Genomic DNA, 18109 nt, shown 5'->3' on the forward strand with positions numbered 1-18109 from the left:
GAATGTAGAGATACTTATCTATTGTTTACGTGTAGATAAAGCCCTGAGAATAGTTGAGAATTCAGGTAGGACAAGGTGTGTGTGTGTGTGTGTGTGTGTGTGTGTGTGTGTGTGTGTGTAAAAGATATAGAAGAAGGCCAGAACAAGCCCTGGGGATCTCCAACAATTATCCGTGGTCTAGAAAGGCAAGAGAAACAAGGAACACAGAAGGACAAGTGGTCATTTGGGAGGAAGAAAACCCAAAGAGGCTGATTTCCTGAGCCTGAGGGAGAGTGTTTCAATAGGGAAAGTGACAAACCACACAGAGCGCTCCTGAGACCTGGCGCAAGATAGTACTCTCAGAATTGGCAAGAGGAGGGTTGTTGGTGACCTTTGAGAAAAGCAATTTTGTGGAGTCTGGGTGGCAGAAGCCAGATTAAGTGAGATGGAATAAATGGGCAGTGAAGAACTACTAACCATTCTTGTGATGAAATTGAGACATTTTCCTATAAAAGTAAGACAAATGGGCAGTAACTAGACGGATATCTGGGGCCAGGTGGGTAAAACCCAGTAAGCGAATGGAGAAACTTAAATTAATGGGAGTTCAAAGAGGAAGGACACTTGATTTGGCTCTTGAAAGATGAAATAGTTTCATTTGCAGCTGAGTGAACGTAGCAATGAACTTGATAGAATCAGGAGCAGATGATAGACTTAATAATGAAGTTTATGGGACAAGTGTTGGGCAGCAGGTACTTAGGGTGAAAACAGATGATGGAAGACCGGCAATGTAATGATTTCTTTTCCCCCATACATTGGTTGTCAAATTAGTCAATTTAAAATGAATAATTCATTAATGCTTTCCTGAAGTAATGATGTTTTGATTTGATACTAAGAAACCTCCTTACTCATATTTAATACCTTACCAACTATTTCTTTTTCTACAATGTTTCTTTTAATAGTGGACTGAAGTTTTGATCAGAGCACATGCTAGGATATGTTATTTTACCTCTATAGTTCTCTTACTTTTTCATCTAATGATCAAGGGCTCATGTTTCTTATATTGGTGATTTGTTTTTCATCACTGCAGTTCATCTGGTTTTCTTTTCATTTTATTTTGAACACTTCCTCTAGACATTTTATACCTTTCAATATATTAAAAAGTAACCAGGAGAATAAACTTCTTAGTTTGTTATTCTACTGTTTCATCTAATATTAGAAGGGAGAATAAGTGACTGGTTTTAAATACATAATCCCTTTAAAAATCAGTTCCTAGAAAATACACGTTAATGATTGTATCTTGAAGTTTGGTAGATTTTTCAATCAGAACATTATTTAGTTCCTGAATTTCTGAATTCCCTATCTGGCTGTATAATTTAGTGTAATTTTTGTGGATGGGCCATTGGTTAGGATGTGGGTGTATGTGTGTTTTGCCCTACAGGGCATGTTAATTGCTTTGTACCCCCCTCCCCACCCCATTCATTTTAAGTATTTAGTCACCTTGCTAAGAGTAGGTGAAAATGAAAGCTAAAATAAGCTATAATTATATTCAGCATTGGTGATATATTACTCTGACAGAGGAATGTAAATTGGATTTGGATATTACACAGTATTAAAGCTGACCTTCTAAGGTTAAGGTATAAAATTTGTTACTTTGTCACATAAGACCAGTGGTATTTTTTTTCCCCTTTCAGGATGCTTCTTATATTGATTTTTTTTTTTTTTAGCAAAATAACTTTGTGTTTCCCTAGGCATTTATGTAAGATTATTCTTTGGGGTAATTAAAATTTTTTTTTCTTACAAAAAGAGTTCATTATAGGAAAATAGATAATACACAAAAGCAAAATGAAGACAAAATATAATATCGCCTACTTAGAAAGCCACTTCTTGGGTGGAATTGTGTATGTGTCTACTGAGGAGGTCCTTTTGTTTAATGCTGTTGGTTTTTGGGGAAATTGGCAAAAGCACGGAGTGATAAATGATTCATATATATCCTAAACATCCTTTGGATTCAAAAGATTAAAAATCCATTTTTTTTCCTTTAGGCTTTTGATGTGGAGGCTAGGGTAGTGCCTACTCTACTTCTTAAGAATAGACACAGGTTGATTAAACCACATCCCTGATGCATTATCTTCTTCATATTAGTATTTTAAGGTGGAACAGAAATGTAAGGCTCTTACAAAGTATAGAGTATAGAATTTGTCTTAAAAAATTGTTCTGATGTCTCTCAATAATATACACTTGTGTCCACATATACTTCTATGCCACTTTTTAAAATGTTACTGAAAAAACTTTTTCAAAGCCTTAGGCTTCGTTTTCATAGAAATAGCTATTTTTATAGTGATTTGTCTGTTTATGTAATTTAAATTATCTAATAAGTGTAATTAGTACAACTGACAAAAATAGGGTTGGAAACAAACCTCATCTCCCATTGGTTCTAGTGGAGGTTACTTGAGCATAATGAGGCAGTCCTACTTCTCCCTGTCAGGGAGGTACCATGGAGGCCAGGTGGGGAGCTCAGACTCCCATTCATGTCTGGCAATAACAAGAAACACCTTCCTGGGGCACCTGGGTGGCTCAATCGGTTAAGTTTCTTCCTGCTTTCGGCTCAGGTCATTATCTCAGGGTCCTGGGATCGAGCTCTATGTTGGGCTCCCTGCTTAGTGGGGCGCCTGCCTCTCTTTCTCCCTCTGCTGCTCCCCCTGCTTGGGCTCTCACTTTCTCAAATAAATAAAAATCTTAAAAAAAAAAAAAAAAGACCTCTTCCTAAGATGTCAGTAGAGACCAATTGGAGAACATGAACCTCTGTTTTCACCTGGCAGCAGTGAGGTGATGCTTTTCCTTCCTCCACTGGAGCAGTATCATAGGATGTAAGCTACAAAAGAAGAGATTGAAATAAAACCTGGACTATCGTAACGTAATAGTCTAAGTTTCCATATTTCAGTATAAACAACTGTCTTACTAAAATGGAGGAAGATCACAAACTGCATGCAAAAAGACCATTATTAATAGATGCCAACATTGGGTTGGCAGATATTTGAATATTCTTTTTTAAAAGATTTTATTTATTTTAGAGAGAGAATAGGAGGAGCAGACGGAGAGGGGCAAGCAGACTCTGTTCTGAGCACGGAGTCTAATGCAAGGCTTAATCTCACAACCCTGAAATCATGACCTGAGCCAAAATCAAGAGTAACTGACTGAGTTACCCTGTTATGTGAATATTCTAATAAGGATGCTTAAAGGAGCCATCATAAAGATGTTTTAATGAATAATTATGAATATGCTGGGAGAAAAAGAGTAGTCTCAGTAGATACGTAGAAGAAACTTTATTCTTTTTTAAAGCTCAAATGGAAATTTTAGAATTGAAAAATACAGTAACTGAAATGAAAAACTTACTGGAGTACAATGACAAAATGTAGGGATGAGAACAAAGAAATGGACTGCAGTATAGAGTAAAAGAAATTACCCAGCCTCCACTGAGAGAAAATTAAAAAACAGAGCCTTGGGGACTTGTGGTGCTGTAACCAAAGATTTAACATTTTGTTACCCAAATCCTAGAATTATTTGAGAAAGAGGGCAGGATAAAAAAGTATATGAGGAAATAATGGCTAAATTTTCTAAATTTGGCAAAAGATATAAACCTACAGATTCAAGAAACTGAACCATAAATAAGATGAACCCAAAGAAACTCATATTAAGATGTATCCTAGTTAAACTTCTGACAACTGAAAAGAGAAATCTTGAAAGCAGCAAGAGATGCTGCTTTAGTTACAGGGAGAACCAATGGAATGACACTGAAATTCTCTTTGGAAACTATGGAGGCCCAAAGCATGTGGTAAAGCAGTTTTTAAATAAAGCAAGAACAGTCAGCTCAGAATCTTATGTGCTGTAGAAGTATCCTTTAGGAATGAAGGGGTAATCAAGGCATACTCAGATGAAGGAAACCAAAGGGAATTTGTGGCCAGAAAACTCACCCTAAAAGAATGGCTAAAGAACATTTTCTTTTTTTTTTTTTTTTTTTTTTTTTTTTTAAGATTTTATTTATTTATTCGACAGAGACAGAGACAGCCAGCGAGAGAGGGAACACAAGCAGGGGGAGTGGGAGAGGAAGAAGCAGGCTCATAGCGGAGGAGCCTGATGTGGGGCTCGATCCCAGAACGCCGGGATCACGCCCTGAGCCGAAGGCAGACGCTTAACGACTGAGCCACCCAGGCGCCCCATTTAAAGAACATTTTCTAAATGAAATAAACAATGAAAGAAGGCATCCTTGAAATATTGGGAAGAAAAAGTGTACAATATCAGTAAAAATATGGATAAGTATACTTTTATTGAATTTTCTAAATTATGGTTGGTAGAAGCAAAAATTATATCTGTCTGACACAGTTCTAAATCTGTGTAGAAGAAATACTTAGAAAAGCTATACTCTAAACGGGGAGGGTAAAGGCGCATAAAGGGAGGTGTGTTAGCTTGGGCTGCCGTAACAAAAAGGCTACAGACTGGGTGGCTTAAACAGAAACTTATTTTCTCACAGTTCTGGAGGCTGGAAGCCTTCAGGTCATGGTAAGGTGCCGGCAGGGTTGGTTTCTTATGTGGCCTCTTTATTTGGTTTGCAAATGGCTGCTGTCTTATAGTGTCCTCACGTGGCCTTTGCTCTGTGGGTGTGCAATCCTGGTGTCTCTTGCTCTTACAAGGACAGTAGTCCTACTGGATTAGGGCCCTATCCTTATGATCTCATTTAACCTTATTTATCTCTATAAAGGCCTTATCTTCAAATATAATCACATTGTGGGTTTGGGCTTCAACATGTGAATTTTGAGGTATACTGTTTTGATTCATAACAGGAGGGAAAGTTTGTACAAGTCACTCAAGCTTGTAAAATGATGATGCCAGTAAACTTTGATATATTATGATGTACCTAGAACGACCTCTAGAAAAGTTACATGAGCTATAAATAAAAAACATAAATCAAAAAATCATTCTAAAACGTTTTAGTAAACCATGGGAAGACAGGGAAAAGAAAATGAACAAACAGAACGAATACTATTCAAGAAATAAATACGAGAGTGAAAACTTATCAATAATTACATTAAGTATAAATGGTTATGCTAATTAAAGGAGATTGGCAGAGTAGATGAAAAACATCACCTGACTATATGCTTTCTATCAGAAATTCACTTCACATATATTGATATGGACAAATGGAAAGTGAAAAGATAATATGTATTATGCAAATATTAATAAAAAGGCACTTGTGGCTATTTTGATATCCTATAGTGTGGATCTCAGATTAAAGAAAAGGATGTATTTTTAGGAGTCAGTCCACTAGAAGACCCATCCTAAGTGTACACGTCAAACTCAGATGTGCACAGTGTATGAAGCAAAAATACTAGAAAGGAATAGATAAATCCACAAATATATTTGGAGACTTTATAACTCGGTTCACAATCAGTATAGCACCTAGGTGGAAAATCACTGAAGATATAAGAACTCAACCCTACTATCAAGCAAAAGTACATAATGTGTATTTATAGAACATTCCATCTAATAGAGTACACATTCTTTTCTTAAAACGTGTACCAACACAGGCGATATCCTGGGCCACAAAACAAATCTAATCAAATTTAAAAGAATTGAAATCCTACCACATGTGTTCTTCCACCAAAAGACTCAAACTAGAAATCAATAACAGAAAGATAACAGGAAGATATCCAAACATTTGCAAAGTAGATAACACACTTGTATATAATCCTTGAGTCAAAGAAAAAGTCTCAAGGGAAATAAAAAAAAATACACTGAAGTTAATGAAAATACAACCTTTCAGAACTTGTGGCACACATCTAAAGTAGTACAGGGAAGGAAATCTGTGGTGCTGAATACCTGCATTAGGTAGAGAAAGAGAAAAAGGGCTCAAGTCAATAATTTTAGTTAACCCTTAATCTTAAAAACAAACAAAAAAAAATCCAAAACAAATAGGAAGGAAATAATAAAGAGTAGAAATCAATTAAATTGGAAACAGTAACAATAGAGGAAATCAATGAAACAAGGATGTGGTTCTTTGAGAAGATGAATAAAACTTAAAATTTTATTATTGGTGAAAAAAATGGACAAATTGCCAGGATCAGTAATAAAACTGAGTGTCACTGAAGATCCTGTGTTACCAGGGTAGTAAGGCAACACTACAAACTTGAAGCACAAATGGGACAACTTAATGGAAAGACCAGTTCTTCAAAGAGCAAAGTACTACACACCCAATATGAAAAAGAAAATTTGAATTGTCCTCTATTAAGGAAATTAAATTATGATTTTAAGACTCCCTGAAAGATCTTCAAGTACAGATGATTTCCCTGGAGAATTCTACCAAAGATTTGAGTAAAAATTAATACCAATTCTACACAGCCTCATCCAGAAAATCTAAGAGCAGGAAACAATTTATTTTATGAAGCTGGTACTGCTAGCAAAACCAAATAAAGACAAAACAAAACCCCAAACCCCAGATTTACAAACTAATGTCTATCAGGAACGTAGGCATGAAAATCTTCATCGTAATGTACTTTATCAACAAGGCTAAAGAAGAAAAATCCTATATCAATAGATGCAGACAAAGCTTTGACAATACTGAACACTTATTCCTGATAAAAACTCCGGGGGGAAAATAGGAATGTTATGGATTGAGTTCTGTCCCCCAGAAAAAGGTTTTTAAGTCCTGATGCCTTAGAATGTGACCTTATTTGAAAACTGGGTTATTACAGATGTACTAAGATGAGGTCATAAAGGAATAGAGTTGGCTCTTAATCTGATTTATGTCCTTTTAAGAAGAGAGAAACAGAGTGCCATGTGGTGAGAGGTATGGAAATCCTGGATTAGCCATTACCCCCAGAAGCTAGGAAGAGGCAAAGAAGGGTTCTTCTGATAGTTGCAGAGGGGGCCTGGCCCTGCTGACTTCAGGCTTCTAGGCTTCAGATCTATGAGAATGAACTTCTCTATTAAGTTCTCTACTTTGTGGTACTTTGTCATAGCTACTCTAGGAAACTAACACAGAGGAATACTTTCTCCACTTAATATGAATTTACAAAAATTCTAAAGCTAACATTAAACATGAAAGGCTCAACATTTCCCCCTGAGGCTGGGAATAAGGTAAGGATGTTTGCTCTTGCCCCTCTTGTTCAACACGGTGCTGGAAGTTCTAGCCAGAGCAATGAGACGCAAACAAAACGAACAAAAACATGTAAGTTAGGAAGGAATATTAATTGTCCCTATTTGTAGATGACATGGTTGTTTACATAGAAAAGTTGAAAGAATCTGCAAAAACTAGAACTAATCAGTAAGTTCAGCAACAGTGCATGATTCAAGATAAAAATCAATTGCATTTCGCAAGATGCCAAAGTTTTAGAGATTTGTACAATAGTGTGCATATAGCTGACAATACTGTGCTGTATACTTCAATATTAAGAGGAAATTTATGTTTTTCACCTGAAAAAAAAAAAGTATTTCTTTTACTAGTTATGAACTTTTGGAAAACTCCATTTACTATTGCTTTCCCCTAACACCACTCCCCTTGGGGGAAAAATACTATTAAAAAAAGCAAAACTGGTGTAAATCTAACAAATCATGTAGAGAACTTACGGTGAAAACTACAAAATCACAATGAAGAGAATTGAAGTTCTGAATAAATGGAGAGAGATCTCGTGTTCTTGATGTTTGCTTGATTGTTTGGGTTATCGGCAAAATTCAATTCCTTGCAATTGTGCGACTGACATCCCTTTTTTCTTGGTGGCTGTCTTGTGAGGGTTGTCTCAGCTCTAGAGTTCTCCCCCACCCCCACGTTCCTTGGCTCCTTTTACCCTTCCTCAGTCTTTAAACCTGTAAAGGCAGGTTGAGTTCTTCTCATGCTTTTATATCTTTCTTCTTTCCTCCATTTTCTTTGATCCCACTGGGAAATGCTTCCGACTTTAATGAACTAGGTAATTAGCTTGGATTCACCTGGATAATTTAGGATAATCTCCCTATTTTAAAATGCCCTGATTAGTAACCTCAATTTCCTTTTTTATTTCCTCTTTTGCTATATCAGATAACCATAGCTTCTGGTGTTAGGCCATGGTATCTTTCTGGGGGCAGGGGTGAGATTACTCTGCCTACCACATAGTCCTAATGGTTTCCCATTGCCCACGACATTATATAGAATTTTTTCAGAAGCTCTTTCCTACCTTTTTGGTTTTATCTGATACAGCCTCCTCTGGTAGTCAGCAAAGGCCTGTCTTTCCTGTTTAATATGTTTGTACATATTCCCTCCGCCTCAGAAACTGCTCTTTCTCAGACTTATCCTTCAAGACTCAGGTCAGACCTCAGCGGCTTTGGTCCTAGGAGGGGTAGAGCCTTCTGTTCCCTTAGCACCACGATTTTAATACTTATTACGTTATGGAGATAATTTAGGTCAACATTTGTTTCACCCACTGGTCTGTGATCCTTTTAAGGACAGAGAACGTGTTCTATTCAGTTTAGTATTTGTCATACCTACTACAGTCTTGAGCACACAGTGAGCCCTTCCTAAAGGCTGAGTGACTTCATTAGTGAACACTTGCTTTAGTGGTAATGAAACATCACCCTTTGAGGTGCAGTCAATCAAGTCCTAGAGTGTGATAAGGACAGGGACTCTAGATTCCGCATCCTTGGTTCAGTATGGATAAGTACCAGTTCTGAAATCAGAATTGCTGTTTTTGGCACGAAGTTTGAGACAGGCTCAGTGATGCTGCCGAGGAAATGTCAAGGCTTTGTACCTTTTTCTCCATCTATAAAGTAAGGGTATGAGCCTGGGCATCAGCGGGCCTGGATGCTATTTCTAAGTGACCTTAACCTCTCTCTGTGTGTTCTTTTCCTTATATATAGAAATGGAAGGAGATTCAATTTTCAAACCATTGTTGAGTGCCTAGTCTGTTTCAGGTGCTAGGGAATTTAAAGACAAATTAGAAATGGTCCCTCTCCTCCAGGTGTATGTAACTGGTCAGGTTGCCCTTAGGATGTGGTAGGTTTATTCTAGCTCTGACGATCTGTGGTGCATTTGTCTTTCTCTTCCTGGGAGCATGTTTGGGAGGAGAGAGGGTAACTGTAGTCTGTGGGAAACCTACGGGGGTAGTGTTCCTTTGGCCAGGAAGTAAATCTGAAACCTGATTATTGCCTCTTCTGCTCAATGAGGTGACTGTATTTGCTTCATAAAGCCAACAACACCTAGGAAACCACTTTGCATACCTTTGATTTCATCCTGAGGAAGCAATAACTGAATTTCAAAGCCTAAGCTGCTTTGAACATTTATTTAAAGATGGTTTGAACATTTAATCCTAGAGACCTGCTCTCCTTTTCTCTCTCTTTTTTTTCTCCCCTTCTGTTACCTCTTCACCTCTTCTTTGCTCCTGCATTGAGCCCCCTGCTAGGAAGTGCTAAATGGCAATATACTTAGAAGTTTTTTTTTTTTTTTTGAAGCAATTAAAAGAGAAGAGTTTGATATTTCCTGTTATAGAATTTTAAGAGGTAGATTTTGTGTTAAATTAGTACTTAGCACATTACTTTTTGCTGTTTTAAAGCAATTTTTTCCCAATACAAATGACATACCAATCTCTCTGTCATTTCTATTCATGAAGAAGAAACATTTGCACAGTGCTCATTCATCCATGAATGCCGTTTGTAGTTAAACCACATAATGCCTGATGGGACTGTGCTGACAGGCACAGAATAAATAGAACAGATTTTGTTTTCTGAAGATTGATCATTTATAGATCAGTTGATTATTTTTTCTCCACGTTGCTGCTTACGTTGATGATGAGAAATTTTTTACTTTTGTAAGAAGCTATGGATTTCAATGAACCTCTGTCAGTACCACAGACCTACCTACTCAATATCACTTTTTATCTTGAACATCTTTTCCAGAAAAGATAAGAAGTAATATTTGCCCCTCATTTTAAAAATATTGCCGAAAACAGTAAGGGTGGGGGCCAAGGTTTGGAGAGAATGGGTTTGTGAGTGACAGCTTGTTAGTACAACTCCCTGCTGGCCTTGCAAATTTCTAAGAAAACAGGGAGCCTTTTTATGCAAATTTAATTTGTGTTTTAATATTAGTTTTCAATAAGTACTTTTACCAGCTTTTTATGTTTAAATGTTCTAGTGTTTCTTTGTTATCAAGCATCTTTGCTTCCTCCCCTGTGCCTTGTCTTACTTGGCTTGTTTTTGATGTTCTGTGAAATGTATAGTCTGACTTTCATTAGGTTGTTACCATTCTCTCTGATTCTATTGAGAAATTAATTCCTACTGTGAGTTAAAAGATTATAGTATAATTTGATATAATGCTTCTTTACATTCAATTGATTGTTTTATAGAGAATTAGTTCATATGTAATATGCATGCGTGGATGTAAATTTTATTTTAATGACTCACAATCTATAGTGCAGAAGAGTTATTTGGCGGGTCCAGAAATAGTTGATTTGAGGACTTCTGTGGGTCCCATTATTCTGGTTATAATTGTTATATTCAGGGTGATTAAAAAAAAAAAACAACAACAGATATGTTCTATTAATCAGACCACAAGACTTAACTTGATTTATTTGGATTGATAGGCTTCCTAAATTTTATAGTGGGCTCCAACAGAAGCATAGTAAGTGAAACAAAATCTTTTGTTTTATTAACATAATTTAGAATTATTTTGGTATAAGGCAGTTTTAGGAATAGTGACTATTTTCCACAGTCATTGAAGGAGATAGCAGTATGATTAATCCTAAATCACTTATATTAGCCTTGGAATATCTTCATGGCTATACTTTGTATACAGAGATTGTTAAAAATTCACTTCAAACAAAATACTGAAGTCCTGCTGTGGCTAATGAACACAGGAGGGCCTGATGAGCAGAATCTGTCCACGTGTCTCGGTGTTGGCTCAAGTAACATTCTCAAATTGCTTTTTTTTTTTTTTTTTTTTTTTTTAAAGATCTTGTTTGTCCATTTAGAAAGAGAGAACAGGGGAAGGGGAAGAGGGACAGGGAGAGAGTATCTCAAGCAGACTCCGCACAGAGCCCCACATAGGGCTCGATCTCACGACCCTGAGATCCTGATCTGAGCTGAAATCAGGAGTTGGATGCTTAACCCACTGAGCCACCCAGGCGCCCCTCTCAAATTACTCTTTATGTGTTTGATTTCAAGCTTCCCTGCTTCATTTAAAATAAGAATAAATACACGGAATAGGATGTCAGCAAGGTAAACGGTTCAGCAGATGCTGTAGGTGTTTCCATAAAACATGAAAGTGAGGCTTGAAATGCCTACAGGTAACCTGTGTGTTGCTGATAGTGGAGAGTAAACTCAACACTTTTGAAGTAGCATCCCGGTTTCAAAACACTGGCTTCTATTTAGGTTGTTTTCTTCACCTTCACTCTAATAGTGATCTTTAGGCTTTTCCTTTATAGGAGAGAATCAGAGTATGTTTGTTGCTTAAGTACATTCTTGAATTAGTTACTCACTGGCTTTCACTGGACAGGGAAGAGATGAATAAAATAGTTGATGAGAGTCTGCAATCTAAATGGCAAATTGCATTTTTTTTTTTTTTTTTTGGTGGTGGGAGGATTCAGATTCTGAATATTTACAGGTAAATAAGCTGTATTCACAAGTGTACAAATGAAGATGAATTTTTTTAAACAATATTATTTCATTTAAAAATGTTGTGTTTGGTTTTTATTGTTGTCATAGGAAATGTTCTGTCTTAAGAAGATGGTATTATATACTGGTATGTGACTTAAATGTGTTCTTCGTATTTAAGAATTGCTTTTAATTATTGGATGAAATTTTGCCCTTAAAGTTCCATTTTTCAAGGCTTACGCACAAAATCATACATACAAACATATATACAAAGAAATAAACCGTTATATATCCTATCTTTTCCTTCCTCCTGCTTTTTGGGAAACAATATATTCTTTATTGTTCAAAGGCTTTCTAAATCACTACTGAAAAAATGTATTAATATTGAGGTAGTTTTTCTATAATCAAGGTGAGCTGTTGACTATTGGTGGTAGTGTCCTAATTATATTGCAGTACTGTGATTATATCATTTGGTTTATGAAAAGAGGTGGCTTGGTCAAGATGAATATATTCATTTAAAAATAACGACAAAGCTCTTTTAAAAAAATTTAATTTTGTAACTTGGGAAATTAACATTTGTAGAATGCATGTCAGTGGTTTGAGAAATTTTCCTAAAACATCTCTTTCAATGTCTTGAATTTTTTTTCAGCAATCTTTAGATCTGAGTCTTCCCTCTTTTTTTTTTAAATTAAAAATTTTTTTTTTAAAGATTTCTATTTATCTGTTAGAGAAAGCACGCACATAAGCGGGGGGAGCAGGAGGCAGAGGGAAAAGCAGACTCTCCACTGAGCAAGGAGCCCGATGTGAGACTCGATCCCATGTTCCTGGGATCATGACCTGAGCCGAAGGCAGGTGGTTCACTGACTGAGCCCCCCACGCATCCCTGAGTCTTCCCTCTTTTAATCTTGCCTGATTTCTGCTTTTAGGAAAATTCTAAAGTGAGTCTTATCCAGTGGTGTGTTGGTAAATGTTTAACAGCCAGCTCTCTGGGTGGGGGGAGATGCTCTGACTGGCAGCATTTGCTGATTTCTGTGGTGTAGTACTTCCAACATGGCAGATTCTAGCTACTAACACAATGGTGCTGGACACAGAGAACGAAAGCGATGGGCACAGTGAGCTCTCACAAGCTGGTTTATCCCATTGCTACTCTTCCTTTCACAAGTAAGATAATAAATCATGATTGATTTTGTACCTGGTGTTATTCTTGTATTTATGATTAGAACATGATAAGGGTAAAATATTTGTGACTATATTGTGTTGGGATATTCAAACTAGAATACTGACCATGTAAACTGCCTTTTGTTTTTTTTTCTTTTTTTTCTTTTCCTGTTTATCAGTTGGGTAGAAAGCTTTGGACGAGAGGGGCTTGGATTATTACTGGACATTTTGGAAAGACTGATAAGTGGCAAAATGTAAGTATATTGTTCATTTTTATTTTCAATTAAGCTACATTTGCCTGTCCAATTATAATTCTAATACTGATGTTTTTTATGCCAATGCAGACAAGAAAAAATTGTAAAGAAGAATCAGCATAAAGTCATACAGTGTCTAAAGGCTTTGATGAATACACAGGTATGTACATAGGTAATTATATTGTATTCTTCACCAGTTCTTAGAGAATTTTTATGAAATACAGTTGTGTATTAGGAATCTGCACTAAAGAGATGTACTGCTTTGATAAGCTGTTGAGTACATAATGGAAAAAATATTGAATTGTGTCGATTTCTAGTTTTGTATCAAATCAACCATCTCTCAACAGGAGAAACTTGGGGATGAATGGATCCTCTCGTGATGCTTAAATCCTCATGTGCACATTAATCCTCTCTTTCTACTCTCTTTTTTGTTCCCCTCTCTCTTCCTCCCTTCCTTCTCAAAGAATAGCATGAATAAGTTTTGAAGTCATACATGATAATTAAACGTGGTCTGCAGTAACGCTTATTACCAAAAAATCAAGTTGGAAAGACCGTTTTTTTAGTTTAGGAACTGAAATCTGCAATGAAATTAATGTGAACCGATAGGAAGCAGGTCCCAGAAAGGGAGGAATGGTGCTTAATGTAAGTAATACTGAGACCAAGGGTAATAGGGCGGGTCTGCAGAGCTTGCATATTTGAAGGGATACGTTAGAAGAGAGAAATAATGGAAGCTCCTAACTGAAGTCAGATGTATCTGACAGCATTTCCATTTTTAGTAGAATTTGTACTGTTAATTGCAGAAATTAGCTCTATCCCATGCCATGTCTTTAGCTTCAGCATCTAAACATATCTACCTCATGATGGGTGCAGTAATGATAGTGTTTTCATTGCCATTAGACAGCAGGAGTGGAATTTTACCTATGGTGTTAGGATGGTTTGTGTTTTAGAGCAAAACTGTCTATATATTTCTGATTAATTTTAGTTTTTAATATTTCACATTTTTAAAATAAGCCTTTAGAGGACTGACTACACACTCAAGTAATGGTACTTAAATTAACATTCATATTTCTTTTTATTAAATGTAGCAAAAAGTTATATTTTCAGATTATTTTTGTTTTATTTTTCAGCACTTCCTTGAGCTGAGTTTTGTTTTTAACCAATGAAATATTTTTTACCTCCCTGCCTTCTCTAGTCAGATAAGATTTTCAAGGGACTATCTGATATAGAAATCCTCTCTATGTTGTTATATATTCAAATATATTCTAGATTTGAACTCACAGTTCTGTAAGAATTAGATTTTAGGTACCGTGAGTAATCTTGTGGATCATTCTTTGAATTTGAGAATACCCATAATCAAAGTGAGGTGAGGTAGTATACAGAGGGTAATAGTGCTGCTTGGCTTGAGATTGAATTGGAGAGCGAGTAAAGCTTATGTATTTAGGTTCTAATTGATGTAGTGTGTCTCTTATAATAGACTGCTTTTGCTTATAGTTTGTATTTGTGGAGCTGGAATATATTGTTTGTGTTGATTGCTATCACCTGTGCCAATAAGAATAGAAAGTTGCTGATACTTGGAATTAGTATTATAATGTCTAAATTCTAAACTTAATAATATATGAAATAATTTTTCAGTAAAGACCCCCCCCCCAAGATTGGTTGATGATTTTTCATTTATCTCACTGTGTGGTGTTTAAAGGAGTTAATTGAATGATGAAAAAATACAGGTCTTAAAAGAAAGTGGTACCTTATTAGGTACTCGTATTTGGTTATTAATATAATGAGCAAATCTGGTAACAGGTGGAAGTGAATATCCTATAATAAACTGGACTGATAAATATTTTCTATTTGGAAGAAGATTTTGAATATTAGGGGGAAACAAAAGGACGAGAAGTGAAATATATTTGAACTGAGAGATAATGAGAGCAGGGGCTTCATTTTGGTCAGTTAACTTTCTGTGTGTTGCTGTAAGGTGTGCAGCCGCAGCAAAGGTGCTTTGCCCCTGAGGCCAGCGCCCTTACCTTCACCCGTGTTCTCTTTGCTCCTGGAATGAGCTCACCAGAGGGAGTTAGCCACCATCAGTATTCATGGCCTGTTCAGCACCTACACAGGGTTTAAGGTCTTCCCCTTCTCCCACCGAACTCTTTTGCAATGGCTTGAAATTCCATCTATTAGGTAATAATAGGTCTCAAGTAGAATGCAGATGGAACCTGGCTTTAGTCTTCGGTTTAGAACACATACGTTTTCATATAAACCAGGGTGGGTCCTTGACATTCAGTAGAGAGACATCCTTAGACCTTCCAAAATTTGTCACTGCCTCTAACCTTATAATAGGCTTCATTTAATGCACTTTAGATGCTAGCACTGGTAAGTTGATGATTTCTCTCAGAATCCACAGTTTTTGTTGTGTACTGTTTTTTTTTTTTTTTTTTTTTTTGAAATAACTGAACAAGAGTAATTTTATTCAAGTAGGCAGCAATTCTGCCTGTAGTTCTAGGTATGCAGTGGTGGTCAGCTGGCCTCATTCCAGCCTTAGAATGAGCACTACATGCTTTTGTGTTAGCAGAGTCAGAATACCACCGATGATGGAGCTTTTGGAGGTTAGGGGGTGCTAGTCAAAACTATGAAATCCGAGAATGCTCATATTCTGCTCTCCACACGAAATGGTTTAGAGCTGGAGGGCTCCGCAGAGAAGGGAGGTAGTATCGTCTGGAGGAAATCGGTGTGCCTTGCCTTGAGTAAGTTGGAAGAGCCCCTGGATTCTGATTCCAGAGGTGTGGGCGTTGGTTAAGGACGTCTGGGTAGGTGGGAAATGAAGGGGAAATGCTTCACTCAGTCCTCAGGTTTCTTAGGACAGAGCCAGCCCTTTGGTACTTGGTAATCATTGACTGATTGACTTTTTGAATTGGATCTAAGTGGTACCTTATAAGCTTCTGACAATTCCCTGGAATGATTATCAAAGAATATTGTGGTCCTGGGGGAATGGGATAGGCTGGTGATGGGTGGTAGGGAGGGCACGTATTGCATGGTGCACTGGGTGTTATACGCAACTAATGAATCATCGAACTTTACATCAAAAACCAGGGATGTACTGTATGGTGACTAACATAATATAATATAAAAAAAATATTGTGGTCCTTGGCCCCATGCCTGTATTCTCTTTCTTTGTTTTCAGTTATGAGACAGCCCAGGGCATCATGAAAGTGATCATTTCCTGGCTGGTTTTGCTGTCTATTTGTAAACTTTTCTCTATCACCACTAAGAGGGAGAAGTCTCTCCAGAAAGCATATCCTGGGGCCCTGGGCCCTCCTGCCTGTGCTGCTTCCTTTGTACCTGTGTTCCTTAGGTAGCGGTATAAAGCAAATGCGGTATTTCAGCACACTGTAACGGCTTCTTTCTATAAATGGAATCTGCGAGATAGGAAAATTATAAATAAGATTTCATACTCACAGCATTTGAGTCTAAGCTTGTTACAGATTTAACTTTGATACTTATATCTAGTGTTAATTTTGAGTTGAGCCATAGTTCATAGGTCTGTAATTGGGATTAAGGTCCTTTTTTTGCGTTCAGTAGTAATTCTAATCAACCAATTTCTCACTCTTTAGAAGGATCCTCTGGGATGCATGGAAGATAAATCGTATCATTTTATTGCTTCTATTTATCCTCTGTTATTTGATACTTATCTTCCATAGATTGTAAGTGGGCCCTAAGAGATGTATACATCCTTAAATCAAAACATGAAGTCATTAACATGACTCCTTATCTTCTAATTGGATGTGACATCCTAGCAGTAGCAAACAAACTTTATCCTTAGCCAGCATCATCCCATTTATATAATGTGTTTACAACTGCATTGTCTTTCCGATGATAAAATATCATTCTGATTAGAATACCTGTGCTCCTCATGGCAGTTTCTGCATGGTATCTGCCCAAGTCATCTTTCAACTCGTGCCCATCTTAGGAACTCAGTGCTACTCTCTAGGTCTGCACTGAGTTATGTGGTTGCCACATGTGGCTGCCGGGCACCTGAAATGCGGCTTGTCTGAATTGAGGGGTTTGTAAATAGAAAATAGACACTGGATTTTGAATACTTAGAAGAAAAAAAGGGTAAAATAGCTCATCAACAAATGTTTTATATTGATTATGTTGAAACGATCATATTTTAGATATGTTGGATTAATTTCATTAAAATTTTACTTTTTGCTTGAAAACTTGACATTGCACCTGTGGGTTCTCATTCTGTCTTTGTGGGATAGAGTTGATCTGTGTGTTTCCTTGTGGTAGTGTGTCCCTCACCCACCTTCCTTCCCAGGAAAGCTCCTCATGCCCTCAGGGCCTGATTCAAAAATGGACTGTTCATTTTGTCTGTTTCTGTTGGGAAATCTCAATTTTCCTCACTGCTTCTCCCTTTCTCCATTTGGTTACTTATCTCTCTTAATAATTATCAGTCCTACCATTGTAAAATCAACTTTGAGAAGTTACTTATATTTGGTTGACTCTCCTACTTCTATGAATTTTTATTTAAAAAAATTTTTTAGAATGTTGTATATTCCTTATATTTTCTGGCTTTTACTAAGTGTAAAAATATCCTATCAACTTTTTAAATAATTATGCTTCCTCTAGGGTGCTACTTCCTCCCCTCCCCAATAAACGGCTAACATTTAACGTTTTATTTCCAAAATGTTATAGTATGGCTTGGAAAGAATTATGAGTGAAGAGAGGAGTCTTTCTCTATTAGCCAAAGCCATCGATCCCGAGCACCCGAGTATGATGACAGATGTGGTGAAACTCCTCTCTGCGGTATGCATTGTAGGAGAGGAAAGCATGTGAGTCTTCTCAACTCATTTCTCTAGTTATATAACAGTATAATTTGATTTACTTAATGTTTTCATTATTCTATTTTAGACTGGAATTTACTGTTAATAAATGAATACTAAAGCAGCTGATTCAGATTCATAATTGGCTAAACAGAAATGTTTGAGTAATAATGATCTCTCAGTCAACATAGTAGTTATAGGCTAACATGTCTCTATGAAAACTGTTTCTTCATCTTATTTATTTTAAACTGTTCTGAATTCAAACCTTAAATAAAAATTCTCAATGAAGACTTAAAA

General features: G+C 36.7%; 1 protein-coding gene across 3 annotated transcripts in view; it reads left to right on the top strand.

Annotated features, from left to right (window-relative positions):
• The window catches only part of DIAPH3 (diaphanous related formin 3), a 474831-nt gene that overhangs the window by 125984 nt on the left and 330738 nt on the right, over nucleotides 1-18109 (top strand). For all 3 annotated transcript variants that reach the window (XR_008957915.1, XR_008957918.1, XM_057308188.1), the window contains 3 exons: nucleotides 12924-12998; nucleotides 13089-13158; nucleotides 17685-17821. Coding sequence is in view for 1 of the 3 variants with exons in the window: in XM_057308188.1 (XP_057164171.1) it covers nucleotides 12924-12998; nucleotides 13089-13158; nucleotides 17685-17821 (282 nt within the window). In the remaining 2 variants the exon portion in view is untranslated. The remainder of the gene's footprint in view (nucleotides 1-12923; nucleotides 12999-13088; nucleotides 13159-17684; nucleotides 17822-18109) is intronic.

The sequence above is a fragment of the Ursus arctos genome, unplaced genomic scaffold (genome assembly GCF_023065955.2).
Source record: "Ursus arctos isolate Adak ecotype North America unplaced genomic scaffold, UrsArc2.0 scaffold_10, whole genome shotgun sequence".
NCBI classification, from domain to species: Eukaryota; Metazoa; Chordata; class Mammalia; order Carnivora; family Ursidae; genus Ursus; species Ursus arctos.